At 40.3% G+C, this 19,417-nt stretch overlaps 1 protein-coding gene across 9 annotated transcripts in view; it reads right to left on the bottom strand.

The window, feature by feature from the left end:
• The window catches only part of LMNTD1 (lamin tail domain containing 1), a 295,666-nt gene that overhangs the window by 111,118 nt on the left and 165,131 nt on the right, over nt 1-19,417 (bottom strand). For 8 of the 9 annotated variants that reach the window (XM_074937313.1, XM_074937330.1, XM_074937341.1 and 5 more), the window contains one exon: nt 9,823-9,924. The exons of the other annotated variant lie outside the window; for it this stretch is intronic. In XM_074937313.1, the coding sequence (XP_074793414.1) occupies nt 9,823-9,924 (102 nt within the window). The remainder of the gene's footprint in view (nt 1-9,822; nt 9,925-19,417) is intronic. 9 annotated transcript variants of the gene reach the window in all.

Genomic DNA, 19,417 nt, shown 5'->3' with positions numbered 1-19,417 from the left:
ACATTTGTACAGCAAATATTTGTGCCTCAAGATTAAACATTTTTGTGCGAGAATTTCATTACTTTTTTTAAAAAAATACTCTTAACATGGAACTGAAGAGCAAAATAGGATTGAGGAGACAATCTTCCCCTTTCTCCTGACTTCCTGAGGTCTAAAAGAGTACCTCACCAATACACATTTCCTAAGATCCTTTGGAGTGAAGCTTGTCTTCTGTGCACCAAAGAACAGCGCTACCTGGGTAAGTGCACCCACTCCCGGAAAGGTTAGAGGCTTATCTGAGACAACCACCATCTCTGCAATGCCTGTGAGCTTTAGAAGAGGTGCCAATCAGGAGCAGAGGGGTCCAGGTAGAGACAGCAGGGCTCAAGAGAAGCTTAGGCATGTCAGAGCAGAAGGAAATGGGGAAACACTATTGCTCCCTTGCTTTCTCCACCTGACAAGCTACCTGTAGTTCTCACATCAGATAAGCATCCATCTGCTGCAAACCACAGAGCAGCAATAGAAGACCTGGAGGTCTGCGGGTAGAAAGAAAGCATTTTCCCTGAGGTTTGCCGAAGGGGAAAATACCATCATGCTGGTCTCCTCACAAGACATTTGAAGGACAAATTATATTTTTTCCATTGATAAAAAAAAAAGTTAGCCTGAGGTCTCCAGCAACAGAACTGAGTGATTTCCCCCCCCCCCCCCAGAGAATACTACTTTTGGGGCACTGGAACTGCTCAGGAATTTGAGATTAATCCAGTGAATAGTTTTTGACAAAAAAAGGGGGGGGAGGGGCTTAAAGTCAAAACAGTCCATTTCAACCATTTTGAAAAATGTTGTCTGAACCATTTAGAAAAGTTTAGCTTCAACTTTTCATTATAAAATGGTGTTTTGTTTGGATATTTAACTATTTTTTCAAAAAAGGGGGAAAGCCCTCCCAAACAAACTTTCAGGTCAAACAAAATATTGTATTCAACCAAAATGGTTTTTTTTTACATTTTTTCCATTTAAAAAAAAAACAAACAAAAATCAGTTTTGGTTCAAATTAAACCATTCCCCTCCTCCCCCATTTTGGTCTCCAAACCAAAAGATCAACTATTTGATCAGCTCTATCCCACAATGATTTGGTACTTGTGTGTGGATGACCCAGGTCGGAGTATTAGGAAACCAAAAATAAGGGAGAGAACCCTCTATCAAAGAAAGAGAACCTTTTCAAAGTTCACTTCAACTGTGACAGGTTTCAGAGTAGCAGCCGTGTCAGTCTGTATTCGCAAAAAGAAAAGGAGTACTTGTGGCACCTTAGAGACTAACCAATTTATTTGAGCATAAGCTTTCGTGAGCTACAGCTCACTTCATCAAATAAAGGGAAAATTAAATACACTTAGCTAAGAGCCTCTGATAAGCACTAAAGACTTCAGTCCCGGGTAAAGAAGTCTTAGTCTCAGAAGAAAGTCTCTGATGCACAGATCTGCTCTCGTAACACAGAAATATCTGCAATTGACCTTGGCCCCAAGCCTAATCTACTAATTTGAACCTAATAAGACTTTTTTGGTGATTTTTAGAGTTTGGGTGCCAATGTTGGGTTTATATAGAAATACAGTTGCAACCTTAATTATGGGGTGGTGACTAATGAACAAAAATAATGCACTTCACACCTAAAGTTTGAGAAAAAGTTGCCAGTTAATGTTGTTTTGTATGATTTCTACAATCCAGTTAGTGATCTGAGCTATTGAGCAGCTCACTTGTTAGTCACATTTTTAGGAGGACCAAAACATAATTAGGTAAAATTTTGAAGAGCATGGAAGTGACTTAGGAGCACAAGTCTCATTTTCAAATGTGACAGACAATTAAAAGCCTAAGTCTCTCCCACCAACAGAAGTTGGTCCAATAAAAGATATCACCTCACCCACCTTTTCTCTTTAAGGGTAGGCAGGACTTAGTGACTTTTTAAAATGTTACCTGGCACCAACATTCATGAATTTGTCTTGGGAAAGCAGACAGAACAGAGCTTGCAAAAAGAAAAAAAAACCAACCCAATTTTATTTCTGTGAATAAAAAATTGAATGCAATTATTTCACTAGCAGTTTTGCATAGAAATTTCAATTTTTCAAAGAAAAAAATGTAAATTTAAATTTCATTTTGAATTATTCTCATTGAACAAATCTGAAAGGTTGCAGAAATCTAATTGTTTTTGCAAAGCATTTTGATTTCAGAAAAACAGCATTTTCTTACAAGAGGCTTAAATTGCTATAATGAATAACAACCTCCGGAGTGATATTGTAATGATTAGAGTAGCAAATGCTATAATTGAGATTGAAAAGTAACTTTCATTATTAATGAGTTTTAATTACAGATCATTGATGCTTACAGACTGTCCAATTCATGTTTAAAGTTAAGCACATGCTTCAATGCTTTGCTGAAATGAAACCATAGTGTTGGAGAAGTAAAATAAATAATGACGTAATATAATAATGTTAATTAAATGCAGCCACATTGGTATTATTTAGCATCTTGATCAACATGTGAGATGATCTAAAAGCCTATCTCAGTTTCAGTCAGTGTCCTGTACTGCATATTGCCTCAAACTTTTCATTCCATCTCTGGCTGCCAAAGAATCCAGAAGCAGGTAAATAAACCACCCATAACAGCATACCTCAAAAAGACTCTAGCTGAGATCTTTATTCAGCTTCCAGTGCTCACGGCTCTACAACAGTTAGCTGAGAGATGACCTAAAGCCTGGCAAAGTCTAAGCTTTGTTAATTTTCAAATGCTCTGGATGTTTAGAGATCTTTAGTAGTCCCTGCTGACCAAAGCTAGCTCCTACAGACCTTCTGGGTCTTTCCCATTCATTGCGTAATTTCAGCAATCCACCTGCTCCAAAGACATTTCATCAACCGTGGTGCAGTACAAGCACAAATAAGTTTCTATTATAAATTTGTTTTATGATGTTTAGATAGAGGCCAACACACTAACCTGTAGTTATTCTGCCTACACAGTTCTGCAGACAATAGTATATACCGGAAAATTCCAGCAATTCCTTCCCTCAAGTTGCAATAATCTTGCCACCAATTTATCCTCTATCCATCACCAATCTCATTGTCATTTTACAGATGGCAATAGCGTACATGTTGGTCACACCACCTTTCCAAACCCTTTGGCGTCTGATGAAAATATAATATGCATAATTAAAAAGTCACTTTGTTTTGGCATGCAAATTCATTACTTTTCTTACATAAAAATGCACAAAGCACAAATGTTTCATGACAACTAAAATAACTGTTCATTGTTTAAAACTTGGAACATGCTCAATTATACATTTCTCTGCTTTATTTTTTAATAGTCAGCACCTAAACATCTCCAGGCTATATTAATATGCAGTATTTGGGAATTCAGAAAATGAGAGTTTACAGTTTTTGACAGATTTCACCCAGATCCCATAATGTTTGCCAACATTACATCCCCTAAATTAATTCTGTTATAGATATGCAAAAGCAACTGACATGATTTTCTTCTATTAACATAGCAAACTGGAAGCTGCTGCTTTGGTTTGGATGCTGACTCCAACAACTTAGTTCAGGGCCTGTCATCTTTTATTTTTAAGGCATAACTCAAATGCAGAAATATCTTGCCACATTAGGGTTTCTTTCTCCAAGTACACGAAATCAGATCTTCATTTGAGCTGTTCAAATGGGAGGGAAATCGGAGAGGTGAGGAGATCTTTGGAAAGTTGTTAGATAAAGTGGATTTTTTAACCCTTTATGGTCAATTATGAAGATTATATATTAAGACTTGGCAGTTATGGATAGCTCCCCTGTGATTCCATCAACTGACAAAAGAAAACACACTGCACACTTATCAAGAAAAACTATCCAGAAATGTACCATAATAGCTTCATTAGATGAATAAATACTGACTAAATAAGACTAAAGTGGAGGGAGGTTGGGAACAGTAAATCACCCATGCTCTTCAATATAAATCAGGGGCAAAATTTCAACCCGTGGAGTCAATAATACTACTCATATGCTTAAATTTAAGCACCTGAAGAAGTATTTGTAGTACTGGGACTTTAGTGATTAGTTTATGTTTTCAAGGACATCTTTCTTCTTGCAAAAGCAGCATTAGAGCTTACTTTTGAAAACATGCACATTGAAATCAATCCTGCAATACGTTGGGTACACATTGGGATTTAGATTCAAGTAACTTTAGTTTGTCAAATATTTAACAAAGTTATCATCTGGAAGCTAGGAGATGTCCAATGCAGTGTGCTGGCTTGCAGCCAAAAGGGTATTTGTGTAAGGTCACTAAACTCTGCCCCCACCTCTTAGGGTTACTTTCCCAGTGTCCCAATTAACTCGCTGACATGAGGAGGTGTATTAAACAATTAAGACATTTATATCTTCAGCCTATACAGAAGTTTGCCTACCAGTTCCTCATCACATGGCACTTTCTTACATCATGTTTTTGAGAGATATCTACTTGTGGTTATCAACAAATTGGTACAAGACATGTACACACTAAACAAGACCCCAAGATCAAGGTGCCAACTGTAGCTAATATGATGGAACTCCTAATTGGAGAAGTGTGTCCCCTGGGATGGAGTAGGGGAGTCACTGATCCCTACAAAAGATTCTAATCATCCGGAAGGAATGGGGGGGTGGCTCTTGCATCAATACAACACCTGGAGTTGCATCCTGCTCTCTTCCCTGGACTGACCATCCAAAGAAGGAGAGGTGAAAGACTCCGACCACTAGCTAAGCCAAGCCTGAAGTCTACAGCACAGAGAGAAAAGACCAAAAGTCTCCCCCCCACAATACAAACACACACACACACACACACGAAAGAGCTTCAAGTTACATCTTATCAATACAGAGATCCCTTCTGTAAAGCAATTTGAGAATGCTTAAATCACTCCAACACCCATTAGTGTGTATGAATGCTTTGTGTGTCACTAACTATTCCCCAAAGTGGACACAACACCTAAGTCTGCTATCTATACCATAAGAGATATCTGCCTTAAACCAGTGTCATTCTAAATCTGCTAAAAATGTGGGATTTTAGAAACCATTCTGGATCTGTGTAGGAAGACAACCAGAAAGATGCAGGTATTGTGTTAAAGCGGGAGGAGAAATAGACTAAATAAATTAAAGCTTGATATGATTTCCATGAACAGTGAAGCATAACAGGAGAGAGCAGCCAGAGGAGGAAGTTCCCAGGAAATCAGTTTAAGAACTGTACTTCCTTAAAACGAAGGCAAGTAACAGCCTCTGCCTTTAAAAGTCTCTTAGCTAAATGGCTCAAATCAATGGGAATGGTTTCTCCCCTCAACCTTCCTTTAAAATCCCGAGAGAATTGTTTTCTTTAACTTGTTCATGATAATTAGATGTAATTACTAATTGTAGTAGCTGACAATCCAGACAGACTGAACCATTGGTTTACTGATTATATTTCAATTATAATTTTAATTTGACTATTGCATGGTACCATTGTAAATTAGGTTAGGTAAAATATAAATTAAACTAGTTAGTGACATATTTCGCTTAACTCATATTTGTTCTTATAACTGCTTGCTTCATCTTTTTCATGCATTTATAAAAAGATATACTGAACTGGTTCATCTCTCAAAAGTTCAATGCAGACAAAGTAGCCTACGGAGTGGAAAAAGGTGAAACCATTAACAATCATTCCTGAGCCCAATCTACATTTTAATTACTTAAAATAACACCCTAGTATTCCTACACATTTCTAGGTCCCCAAATTCTGCAAGGGACCACGGCCAAGGTTTCTGAGCATCCCAACAGCCAGCTCTGGTTGTCTCTCTCATTGGGGATTGCTATTTTAGTTATTTTTCTCAGCAGTGATTCTTCTGCTAATGATGCAAAGTGGGACTGAAAGTTATCAGCTTCCCAGGAGGAATGCTTGAAATCAAAAAGATGCAAGCTGTTGGAAGCTACAATCTATCATTTAAATTATAGTTGAGGTTGCCTGACACTTTACATTGTAAGATCTTATTTTTGGTTGCTTATAACTTGGCCAAACATTAGCCATTCAGGGTGAAATTTTCCATCCTGGGCATCTGCCTCAGGCTATTTTTGGAAAGTTTCAGCAAAAATGGTTCAGCAATTTCCACGAACAAGATTATGGGGAAAAATTCAGTATTTTGCTCATCTTAAAAAAATGTTACCACTATTTCATTGAGAAGCTTTAGCACCTCCATGCTTTGGAGGAAGGACTTGAATTTTAGCTGGGGTTGAGAAAACTCTGTAATATCAGGATCTACCTTTTGTTTGTATCAGTTAACATCTTGTATCCAGAAAGGAGCGAATGAGGATCTGAATAAAGTGTCATCACAGTGGATCACTTCACTTGGTTTGTCCAAGCCTACCCTACCACTGAAAAAATCAGGCAACGCTATGAAAAGGTCTTCAATTACTTTGTTTTAAAAGTTGGCTTCACCAAAAGGATTCATCATGATAAAGGGGCAGGGTTTGAAAATAACTTATCCACAAGGCACAGAAATAGGTACTTGGCATAGCATGGGACAACTGTGAGGTCAACTCCGCATGCCAAGTACCTATTTCTGTACCTCATCCTGTTTTCTATCCAAGACTGATATTATATTGGTAAATGAAGTTCTATTGACTTATGGCATGGATATCATTCTAGACTGAATGTTTTATAGTTCTGGATAATTTATGTTGTTTATTTAGCAGATGTGTTTTCTAAATGGCTTGTCATACGCCTAGTGATTTTCAGTTGTACGAATATACCACTGATCATGCAGAAACTGTTATTTTCATAAGATATCAATATGGGGGAATTTCAGCTGTGCAGAATTGGCCATTCTATTGGAACTAGAACTGCCACAGTAACTTCCTGCTTGATTGGCAAGATACACCAAAGAGAAATCCAGAAGTTTCCAGCATCGGTACCAGAACGTGTGAAAGAAAATCAAGACAAAGATGCACTCAAGAACTCCTGGAGCTTGTACACTACTGCTAATGAGTCAGACGGATGGATGAATGTATTTTGAGTTAACAGCAATGTCAGGTCAATATTACATTGACAAGGGGGGAATGTAGCACTCCTAAGGGAATGCCAGGGTTATATTTACCTGCACCCTGTCCCTTTAAGGATTGGTGCTCTGCTGCAGGGATCAAAAGAGACAGAGCTCTGGGGAGCAGAGGGTGGTTGCAGCAGCAATGTGGTGTGCTCCAGAGAGAGAGACAGTAGCAATTGTCCTTATGCATGCCATGAGTGCATTTGGGGAGGGTGGGGGGTTGGATTCTAAGTTTATTAAAATGCTCCTGTTTTGAACTCTCTCCAGTCTGGGAGTGTAACACACGCATTCAAAAGTTGGGAAAGGCCAGACTTTAGATTGCCCATGTAACCTTAATTCTACCCTCTTGTGCATATGTATTTTAATACAGTCTTTTTACATGATCACATATAATTTTTTTCACAGAACCCTTTCCTCATTTAGTGCACAGGATAGTCCTGCTCTGGGACTTAATCAGGGTTGTGTAGTCAGGCCCGCCAACAGAGGGGGCAAAGGGGGCAATTGCCCAGGGATCCAGGTGATTTAAATGGGCCCAGGGGCCCCTGGCTGCTGCTACAGTAGCAGCAGCGATGGCCAGGAGCCCCGGGCCCTTTTAAATTGCCTGGGCGGGCCACAGGGCTCCTAGGCACACACGGGGTGATACCGGCAGCAGCTAAGGCAGCCGGGCAGGCATGTGGAAGCCCTGGCCATGCCCATTTACTGTTCTGCCCTGGAGCCCAGAATTGTTGTCGGCGGGCCTGTGTGTAGTAAATGAGGGTGTTGTCTGTAGGACTCCTGCCTTATTTGTTGCGCAAGGTGGAAGGTGTGAGTAAGTGAAGCAGAGTTTGCAGGAAGATAAATGATAGTTAAGGCAGTTTATGGCTGCCCGGGAGAATGACTTCTACCCCTAACTGTACCACAGAGTTCCTGTGTGATGCTGGGCAAGTCACTTAAACCCGTCTTTTCAGAGATGGCTACTAATTGTGTGTTCTTCACTTTGTGGGTGCCCAACTTGAAACTATTGTGCTGAGCACTCACAGCTGCAACTGAAATCAACAGAAGGTGTGCTTTGAATATACAAAGTGCTGTATAATGCTAAGTACTCAAGAAATCAGGCCGTTGGAGGTCTCAGATTGGGCATCCAAAATAAGTGGATACTTTTGACCTCAATGTTAGTGCCTCAATTGCCCATTTGTAAAAAAGGGATAATACCAACCCCTCAACTCAAAAGTGTATTAAAAATAAATGAATTACTATTTGTGAGGCACTCAGATACTGGAGTGATTAGTGCCCTAGAAAAGAGTATGAGGAAATTAATTCTGTCTTCAGAGCAGGGTTTTAATAGTACACAGTAATTAAGGCCTGGGGCCACACACTGAACAATTAAAAAAAAAAAAGGAGTACTTGTGGCACCTTAGAGACTAACAAATTTATTTGAGCATCTTGCTTGGATTTTTATCCAACTTTCCATATCTTTGATACTAACTGTTACAGAGCACGCATGTGTGGAATTTAACGTAGAGTTGTTTTAAACTACATAATTCACAATTTTTACAAAGTTCCCTGTATTTAGTAGGTCAAATTTGGCCTTCGGTTACACCACTGATGGTGGGGTTTTGTTCGGTTTCAAACTTGATGGCATGTCTACTTTGTAAAAACAGCTGTCTGGGGAATCAGTTACAACATGATTATCCCCAATGTATTTTAAGCATGATTGAGTTTTGCTGTGTAAATTAGACTTAACTATGCCTCTGAAAAGTACTACAGCCAAGAGAATGGTTCAAGGTCTGTCATTTTGGCCATAGTCTGCAGCATGATTCACAGGCTGGGTTAGAACATAGTTAGGTCTCCTCTACACTGCGATAAGAAATTGTGCTTTTATTGCTGGGTTTCTCAAACTGGGGGTCCTGACCCCTCAAGGGGTCATGAGGTTATTACATGGGGGGGACACGAGCTGTCAGCCTCCACCCCCAAACCCCACTTCACCTCCAGCATTTATAATAGTGTTAAATATAAAACGAAGTGTTTTAATTTATAAAGGGGGTCACACTCAGAGGCTTGCTGTGTGAAAGGGGTCACCAATACAAAACTTAGAGAACCACGGTTTTATTGTGACCGGGCACAACAGGCTGTAAGCAATCCCCATGACACAGTTTGTTTTTACAGGGACAGGTTCTGTACCATAAGTAGATTCTGCTCTTCACAGCAGGGTGTGGGGGACTTTCAAGAAGCCAGTTGTTTCTCTTCTCCAGCCCTCACCCTGGCCCAAGTTTGAGCCGCACAAACTGGGGGCTACTGCAAATTGGGAACATAAACCAGCTGGGGATTGTTAAAAGGCCACTCCTCTGCTACCCCCCATAAAGTTCCCCACAAGGAGAGAAGAGTAGGAGTTGGCTCTGCCTATTCTATGCTCCCCTGATGATTTCTCCATGCTGAGGGCATTCTCAGCAGGTGAGTTAGGGGAGGGTTCTGCTCCAGAAGCTGATTAGGGCAGAGAATCTGCCCGATAGTGTGGATCACAGTCAAGATACCCGATGGTCTTTTAATCAAGGTCATGTTTATTCTCTACAATGCACTATGAAAATAACAGCCAAAGAATATGCCTCCAAAAAGTCGGTGAGAAATGGAGAATTTATCCAAAGCCTTAATTATTAACTGAAAACATAACTGCCTTTATAGGGGAGACCACGGCACATTTTAAAAAAATATACAGGGAAACTAAATGGAAAATCTCCATCTGCCTCTAAGAGTTCCCTTTATAGTGGCACGGGAGTGCAATTACCAGCAAAATGACAGACACTGACCTCTAGCCTGGCCTCTAGGGCCCCAATGTGCTGTTGTCTCCCCCTGTGTTCCGACTGCAGCTTTTCAATGAATGCACTGTTGTTGGCCTCTTCAGAGAGGAGCTGTTTGAGGATAAGAAAGATTCTTTGTGAGTGCGGGGGGGGGGGGAAATAGTCCAACAAAGAGACTGTAAAGGAATAATTAGCTTCTTTATATACCATCTCCAGCATGCTGCCAAACCTGCTTGCTGTCGCACTACAGCAAAACAATAGCCTTTTTTCAGTTCAACCTGCACCATTGCCCAGTCCCATACCTGCAGCTATTGCTTACTTGCTGTACTCTGAAGAGCACCTTCATTTTATTATGAAGGGGATAAGACCACCACCCTACACTTATTATCATATATGCACATGCAAAAATATGTTACGGTATTGCCAAAACTCAGGACATTATCAGTATGTATTTCTATTACATCTGAAGTCCCCAGTCAGGATCAGGGCTTCATTGTGCTGAATGCTGCAGATATACAAAATCAGGGACAGTCTATGCCCTAAAGAGTTTAATTCAATGTTGAGGCTGAAATTTTGCCTTTACCCCTCTCTGGTATTCCTAGATAGGAGTAAGGGAGATTTAAAAAGGGGACTTTATAACCCACAACTGTTCCTTTTCCTAGGAATGAGAGGATGAGAGCTACTCGGGCAACACTAAAATTCCAGCCATGCTGCAGTACTTGTCTTTTTTTAAAATTATTATTATTAAATAGGAGTTCAATGGCATTCACCCAGCAGGGCAAGATATTCTCTGCAGGCCAGGTGGAATTTTATGAGTCTCCGACTGTACATTTTGCCAACTGTGACAGACAGTCATGAGGGTTTTGCTTTTCACATGCACTTGATCACCAAGTAAAAGCTGGCACCATCTGCACATGCACAGATCTTGATGTTAACCCAAAAGACGACTCCAACAGTCTGTGGGGATAGTACCAACCCAACACCTAGTTTCCTAAACCCAAGTGGCCCCCTAGTTAATGTCCTAGCCTGTATAACCACAAGAGTTTGAAAGGTAAATGTTATATTGTCTGAGTGTGAGAAGGAGGGCTGTAGTTAGAGCAGAGGGCTGGGCATTAGGATTCTTGGCTCAGACGCTAGATCATTTATGTCTGCTCTGTCCCCTAAGCTCCTGATCTCATCTGGAGGAAGGGTGAGCTAGCAGTGGATAATCATTAGGACATCAGTCCATGCAGATGCTGCAGACTACTAGAGAATGGCCAGTATCATGCAACCATGCTGTACAACACAGTTTTGAGGCTTCCCACCTTGGAGTATCCACTACAACAAATTTGTTCTTTGGGCTCTGGCCCCTGGGCCAGTGGGATGCTGCAGCAGCTCCCACCTCAGCTATATGTAAATATTGTTTAATAATTAATGTAGACACTGACTGAAGCAACATGTTTCCAGAACATCTGGCCAAATCCTAAACTCATTGCCTAATTTCTTCCTGGAGTTTTAATTGGTTAAGATGTTATTCTTCACTTCCGGTTCTGAATTATTCGGAAGAGTGACTGCGCGATGTTACTGAGTGACTATACTACTGCATTACACTCCTGAAGTGTTAAGTGTTGCCTGCATATACAACATGTAAAGTTCTTTGAGACACTGCAGGATGAAAAGCATTGTATAAATACAGGCTATTAACAACAACAATATAAAATTCAGCGATTCATTTACAACATGTGTCTCATAGTCAGTATAAATCAGGTTATAATATATAAGAGAAATCACATGCTAGCTGAATATTTGTTTTATTTTACAATAGACAGTATATTAAACTTTCCCTCTTACATTTGCATAATCAATCTGAATAGAGCCTTCTAGTCCATTCACACTTGGATGACTATGTTTTGCTAGCTTATGGCATGTGTTTAGCATAGGGGTGGGGGAGAAGTTAAATTATGATTTGATACAAAACTGCAAAAGAAAATTATAAAGTGAATGTTTCCTGATCTGTAGGAGGATAATTAACAGATCTCACTTAACTCACAGATTTATTCAGTGATTATACCTTTCAATATTGACATGTTGCTGCTGAATTTTTACTTTTTGGGTGTTTTTTTTTTCAATGTATTATATGAAATCTGGGGGCACACAGTTTCCCCATATAACATCTCACAGCATAGACATCTTATAATGTTTCATCCTACCATAGACATCACCACGGTTTCATCAGGGACGAGTCATCCCTATTATATAGCCACAAGTACTCCTGTTCTTTTTTTGGTTAAGGTGAAAATTCTCCCATGTGCGGAAGGTCAGCAAAAGACCTAGGCAGAGCCTACATCCTCGAAGAGTGGGATATAAGTGGTGACTAGACACTCTGGATGGGGTGAATATAGGGTTGCCAATTTTGGTTGGCTGTGTTCCTGGAGGTTTCATCACATGATATAATCTTTCATTAAAGATTAATCTTTAATCCCTGGAGATTCCAGAACAATCCTGGAGGGTTGGCAACCCTAGGCAAATTTCATCTTTTGGTGTCATCTCCAAATTTCACATGCATTGAGATATAATTCAGAATGCAACCAAACTTTGCTGTCAAAGTGTCACAAACAGTGGGGGATGAGGCAAAAAATGTCTTATTCTCAAAGTCTCATACACTTATGACTTGATACATTACTTTATACACACACACACAACGTTACTATATATAAAGTAACAGAACAACATATTTGTAGTAAATCACTTTGTAAAGCACTTTGGGTCCTTCTGCATGAAAGGCACTTGGTAAATGGAAGATAATCATACATAGTATTCAGAAAGTATCCTTTATGGGTGTGGTTATTGTATTATCTGATGACACTCATTCATTGTTTCTCATTTAATTATGAATCATGCAAGCCCAACAAATATGTTTCATTGTTTCCAAAACAGCTCTAATCTCCATACACAGGACAGGGTTTAATACCAGCCCTAATCATTGCTACCACAGGGCAAATCTTCACAATGAAGTGAAATGCAAATGATTTGGCTGTTGTAAACAAAACACACTGCAAGGTTTTCCAGAACTTTGGTTGCATAATGTTAATACAGTGCTCATGATCTTAATTTAAAAAATAATCCCTTGAAAATTAATTGCCACTAGACGTTAATTGTCACTATGTTAATTAAGCATTTAAACCAATTAAGCCCAAGGTGAAGTTGAGGGCAATAAACTCCATAAATGTTTAGTATAAAATCTTAGTAGTGCAATTTTTTTTTTAAAAAAAAAAGCTTTCTTTTTGGGAGACTGGATGGCTCAAGGGATTGCTAATTACAGAACTAACCCACTGTTCAAATCCAGCCCAGGTCAGCAGTAATCACATGACTTTTGTGTGTCCTTTGAGTTGTTGATCTAGACCTTGCTAGAGACATCAGAAATTACCTCTCTTTTCTAAGCAAGCTATTTGGGAAACAAGCATAACAAAAATCTCCAGCATTGCTTGTCTGTCACCAACAACACAGATGCCTCAGGGCATGGTACAGAGAAAGTACTTGTTGCTCTGGTGGCTGACTTCCACCTCTCTACAAACAAACCCAGTGTAGAAAGGCTCACTCTGCTTGTGCTCTGCAGTATTTGATCACTAGATACTCCTGTCCCACCTCCAAATGCTTGCTGGGGTGAACACAAATGGCTGAGGTCCTTCCTCTCTGACAGAGCCCAGAGAGTCATTATGGGTTACTGTCTCCACACCTCCAAAGTCCTTACTTGCAAAGTCGTGTGAGGCTCAGTCCTCTCCCCCATATTATTCGAGGTCTACAGTGGTCCCGATGGCTCATAGTGAGAATGCACAACAAGCTGATGTTCCAGCAGCCCTCAGACAACACCAAGCTCTTCATCTCCTTTATAACAAACCAACAGCACCATCTCCCAGCTTTCTCAAAGCCTAGCCAAAATAAGCAAGTGGGTGAAGAGCACCCAGCTAAACCTGCATCCTGGCAGGCAAGACAGAAGTGAGGCTGGAAGGATGACAGAAGTGCCCACACCATCTGAGCTTCAGGATCATACAAGTCCCAAAACTTGAAGAAAAACTTGGCCCAAAGTGTCAAGTTTTCCTTTGTTTTGAGTTGAAACCAAAGTTTTGATCTGAACTGTTTACTTGGCTCAGGCTTGCAGAAAACTATCCAATTTATCTAATGTGTTATATCTGTAGAGGACCCACCATTGCTATCTAACTAAAGTTTGCCAGCACACTGGTAAATCTAACATAAGTTTTGGGTTTACAACATCTTGCACTTCGGAAGCCTCCAATTTTATCACCATCTAACCTTTCCTATCCCAAACATTGTTATTTCAGAGTGTCTGTGCTTCTTAAGTCATCGCAATATCACTGGTCGTAATGGAACAGGCCAGGGGTGCTGGTAAAGTCCCATTTCCCTTTCAAAACAAAATTAAAGAGCTGGGAACTATAGTTATAAGCAGCAAATTTGGATCTGAACATTCCCATTCAAGACCAGAAATTGGATGTAGGAACAATGAACCAATCAAGTGCTTTATACTATATTAGAGGAACAGCTTTATGAGTCATGCTTTATTGGGTATCATCATTGCTTTTTATTTCTTAATATTTGCCATCAGAAGCACTGATTGCAAGGCAAGCTATATGGGGCAGGTGGGTGGGTGGGGCAGTACGTGGTTAAAAAGACCTTGGAACTCACAGGATGTTAATGATTGGCCCATTATTCTGTGACTAAAGGATAGCTGCTAGTTGGAACACATTTAGGTATGAACATAAGTCTCTGTAATAATTTTAATTAATTTTTAAGAATGCAGGATTGTCTTGTCTAAAGCCAAAAACATAAATACTTTAATGAGCGTTTATAATGCCATATATCTCTGAGTTCTGCTGCAGTAATTGGAATCTTCCTACAAGACATCCTTGTAAACAGCAATATTATTTCCATGTAAGGTTTCTGGTTTACTTTTTGACCTGGTAAAGCATGTTTTTTCTAGTCTGGCTGGCTGTTTTTTCACTGAAGTATAAAATAGGAATAATGATGTAGGCTTGACTACGCATTTAAATTGAATAATTTGCAATAATGCTCCAAAATGCCACTGGGATAGAAGTCAAAGGACTGTTTGCAAAAACAGTTGCTTCTTTTTTTAAAATTAGTTTCTGAAAAATAAATGCAGCAAGTTGCTAGATGGCTCAAGGGATTGATAAGGGGATAGAGAGCCTTTCATCTCAAAGACAGCATCTCAAATGTAGCCTGCACTGGTAGTGACTGAAAGTTGTTACTATGGCAGGGTGGATCTGTGGCCTTTGTAAAATGTAAACGTGATAATCCTCATCTAATGGGAGAAGTCCTCTTTTCTCTACAAAATGTGATTTTTAAAAAGATAATTCTATTGCTGAGAAAAAAAAATATATTGTACATATCCAGTCTTTTGTTCATGGACACTCCAGACAAAAACAGCCTCCTCAGTTTTAGTCATAACTGGAAACAGCAGCAGTTTCTCAGCGTACATTTCTGCTGTGGTCATCTGCTGCAGAGGTACATACATGAAAGTAAACAGATGGGCTGATCTTACTGGCTTCCGCTATATCAGAAACAAGACAAGGTATTTTACCCAGTATGAATGGGACCAGAGAAGAAGAGAAATATTTTTAATAAGGATGAATCTCCTGGTTCAGCAACATTAAGAACTGCTTGGGGTTTAAGATAAAATCAGAATTTCTCTCAGCTCTCTGCCTTCACATATTTATAAAAATGGATTAACAAGCTCTCTGTTTTAAGTTTTGAAATATTTGAATGCATTTCTCTCTCTGAGGGCTTGTCTAGATGAACGGTTAGTGTGTGGCAAACGAGAGTGTGAATCTACCCTGCACTACCCTGCTGTGCCCTAACTGGCCACGTGGACCCTGCTACAAGTTCCCCCGTGCACACTGATATACTCCCCCTTTAAAGCAGGCTAGATCAAAATATGGGAAGCAATTTTTGGTGCATGGTAGCAGGGTCAGCACGGTCAGTTAATGAGCAGCAGGCTAGTGCACTGTAGATTTACACCACAGCTTGCTGCACTAACGGTTTGTGTAGACAAGTCCTGAGGCCAGGACCAGATGCTTCAGAGGAAGGTGAAAGGAGGAAGAGGTGTTGGGTCCTTGATGAATGAGAAAATTTCCAGCACACACTTGCACACAAGAGCTTTGGATAATCATCCGAACTCTTAGATGTGCTAAGAGATTTCCAGACAGAAAAGAAGGCATGGTCTCTGTCCTGAGAAGGTCATAGTCTAAAGGCAGCCAAGGAGATAAACAGAGAAAAGGACTAAGGGATATAACATATAAGTAGACCACTCAAGGAGGTGACTGGCTACATCTTAGTTATATGAAGATACTGATTGGACACATCTATGTTGACTCAACGAGTAGTTTTATTGTTTGTTTTTAAATTAGGATATATAAACAATTCCCAGTTATTCCCCAAGCTTGTCAGAATCTGTCATCTAGTTCTCCCATAGCTAACACAGCTGGACTTGAATGAGAAGAGGGTAGTGGCCTCATATGTGAGGCAGGGCGTGCCATGTGTAGGGGTGGCACGGAAAATGGCAGAGAGATAGTTGTGTGAAAAGAGGACAGATGAAGCTGGCCTCACTGGAAGAGCGGAGGGGACTGGGGCAACACCAAATGAGACCAGGGCCAGGGCTGAGACACACTACCAGCGTGACACGGGTAGAGCTTGTATTGCCCCTGCTTGCACTCTCCTGCATCTGTCCTGTGGAGAGAGGATCTCAGGGGCCTTCAATTTGGCATTTTTCACAAGCACTAAATTGTTTTGAAATTTAAGAGGAAAAACAGTCAGTGATGTCTCTTTAAAAAGGGTATACAAGGCTCTGTCACTTATGAAAAGGTGTCAATCTGTTTTGTGGGCACCTGGAATGTTAGTTGCAGAACAAAAGCTCTCCTACCTATTGGGGTACTCCTGGTCTTTGGCAATAAATGGAATTCTTCCTGAGCTCTCTGCTGGGACACAGAGAAAAACCTCAGCATATCTTCATAGGCATCATTAACCTCTCCTTTTAAACAGGAAAGAGAGCCTCCGTTTCACACGTGATGTAATAAACATGGAGGACAAACAGAAGAGCTCAGGCAAGACAATTAGAATATTATAACTCGTATAACCTTTCTAAATGTCCTTGAAACACTGTGTTTAAAATCACAGTGAAGGGTAATAGAGATCAGAGAGAGAGGGAAGGAGCTCAGCTAGTTCCAGGCATGCTCTGTTAAATGCTCTATGGGATAAAAATGGCTTATAGTCCATGCAGTATACTTTCCTTGGATAAGGACCATCACACATGGCAATTAAAAGCAATCAGAGTCCCTTAAGGGTCTGAATACATTTTTAAAACATTTCCTTTATTCTCTACTACATGCTTAAAAAAAATCAGGCAAAAATCATTTTTATGCAGAGTGGCATTTATTTACATTTAGCACCTGAAGAGATTAGATATGGCTTTAATGGCAGTTATTACCGCTCCATAAACAGCCATTAAAAGCATATTTAAAGCGACACTCTCAAGACTGACTGACAGGTCCAGAATTTCCATGTGCAATATACACTGCTCTCTCCTGATGACAGGAGAGGTAATGGCCTCTCACAATGGAGGCTGTGACTTACACTGGGGATCCCAGCCATCAGTGGGCAGCCACTAGTGCAAACCCCTAGCATAGTCAGGCCAAATCAACAATAACCATAAATTGCACTCGGGCAGCTCACCCCTGCTTGATACTGGGATAAAGTGCACTGGTGCCAGTCAAGGCTTATCGCAGCTTTGCCTGTCTAGGCTAAGGTTTTGCACTGATGCATCTACACTGGTCGCTGAAATACCCAGTGCAGACATGGCCTCTTGGTACAAATTTTCATTATTCTTCCCCAGGACCTTATGATAAACACAGAGCACTAGCGGCAATAGGCCATGTGCATTGCACACTGTAGTCTACCCTGTCCCTGTGTTTCCTGTTAGACACAGTCGTAGTGGCACAGGGTGAAGGATTATTTCCCCTTGAATTTGGGCAAAAGACAAGGGACGTACAAGATGTTTCTAAACCAACAAAAGAAGAATTAATGCTGCCAACTTTACCAATGACTTTCAGAGTCTGAAATCGTACTTGACCTCAGAATACTGCCACATGACACCTTTGCATACTAACATTTTTAAAATATACACTGACTTTTTAGGAATCTTCACACTCAAAAAAGACAAAGATTTTGGTTCTACTGTCTAAGCCCAGCATTTTCCTCCTCTGTTTCACACAGTTTGAGTCATGGATTTCCACACTGACATTTAAATGGGCAGCTTGAGGCTGAAAACACAAGGCATGTATTTTGCACCTCAAAGAACGGATGCAAGCTGCTTTATATATGTATTGTTGACTTATTAACTTACAAAAATGCCCTTCACATGAAAGGAAGGCTAAACAATATTAAGACACATAGTTCAACTTAAAATCAGTATTGGGAGACTCCCACCCACTATTAATCTACATATCACCCCTGTAAACCTCTCCTCAAGCAGAGATTAGGAGAAGAGCTTTAGGGGTTCTGTAATTTCTTTGCCTTCTTTTTAATGCTTTGTTAGTTTAAATTCTACCACAAGTTGTTTTGGGTGCTGAACTGATAACTACAAGATTTATGACCAAAGCTCCAATGCTAGGCAAAAGTATGATGCCTTCAAATGTTCCACTGCCAAGAAGACAATTTCTATATCATCTGCTACCTTGCATATGTGTGTGTGCTTTTCACCACAGCAAATTGTGAAGCTTTAGAGTTCACTAAGATGAATCTCATTTTATAAGGCTTTTCCACCCTATGGCTAAATTACAGATCCTTAAAATATTTCAACACCCAGAACCTTCTCCATGATTAAGCCTTGGGAGTTGGCAGCTGAATAACTGAATTTAGTCTTCCTGTAAATGTCATTGGGATTGTCAGCCTAGGAACCAGAAATCTGTACTTATAGATATACCAAGGACAATAGCGGTGAAGTTTGCATTTCACTGCTGCATAAATATGCCTCAACATCAGGTGACTGTTCGACTTATAAGTATTCAGTCCTTGCCCTCTTTATTGACAAGGGTGATACATTTGCCAAATTTGGTGGTGGTGGTGGTTTTTTGTTTTTGTTTTTTTGAGATATGGACATTTCAGGCTGGATGCAGCAGCAGCTCAGAAGGAAGAATGTCACCTACCTGAATTGTCTGGGACACTAAAGCCAAAAGATTCATTTCACATGGGTCAGGAGAAAGCCACTTGAAAGCAACAACATTTAGTCAATACCCATCTAAGTAGGAGAAAATCACTGTCATGGATTTTATCCATTCACCCACGTGAAATTAACAAGAGTGGCATTAGCTGATAACCAGGATAACACTGTAGCCAGGATAGCCACGCCACCCAATCCGATGCTCTTGTTGGGTCTCCCAAGCAAAGGAGAGGTGGGCTCAGTTACTGGAATATAGATCTCCTCGGTGTGCAGGAAGTGACACTGATGATTCATGTAGGTTACTGTCTTCCTTCTGAGTTGCTGCTGAACCAACACTCCAGCTGGTGTTGGTACGTATTGTGCTGCAAGAAGGGCCAC

Source organism: Natator depressus, chromosome 1 (genome assembly GCF_965152275.1).
Source record: "Natator depressus isolate rNatDep1 chromosome 1, rNatDep2.hap1, whole genome shotgun sequence".
Lineage (NCBI taxonomy): Eukaryota > Metazoa > Chordata > Testudines > Cheloniidae > Natator > Natator depressus.
Note: the sequence above shows the minus strand (reverse complement) of the source record. Positions and strands in the feature narration are given on the sequence as shown.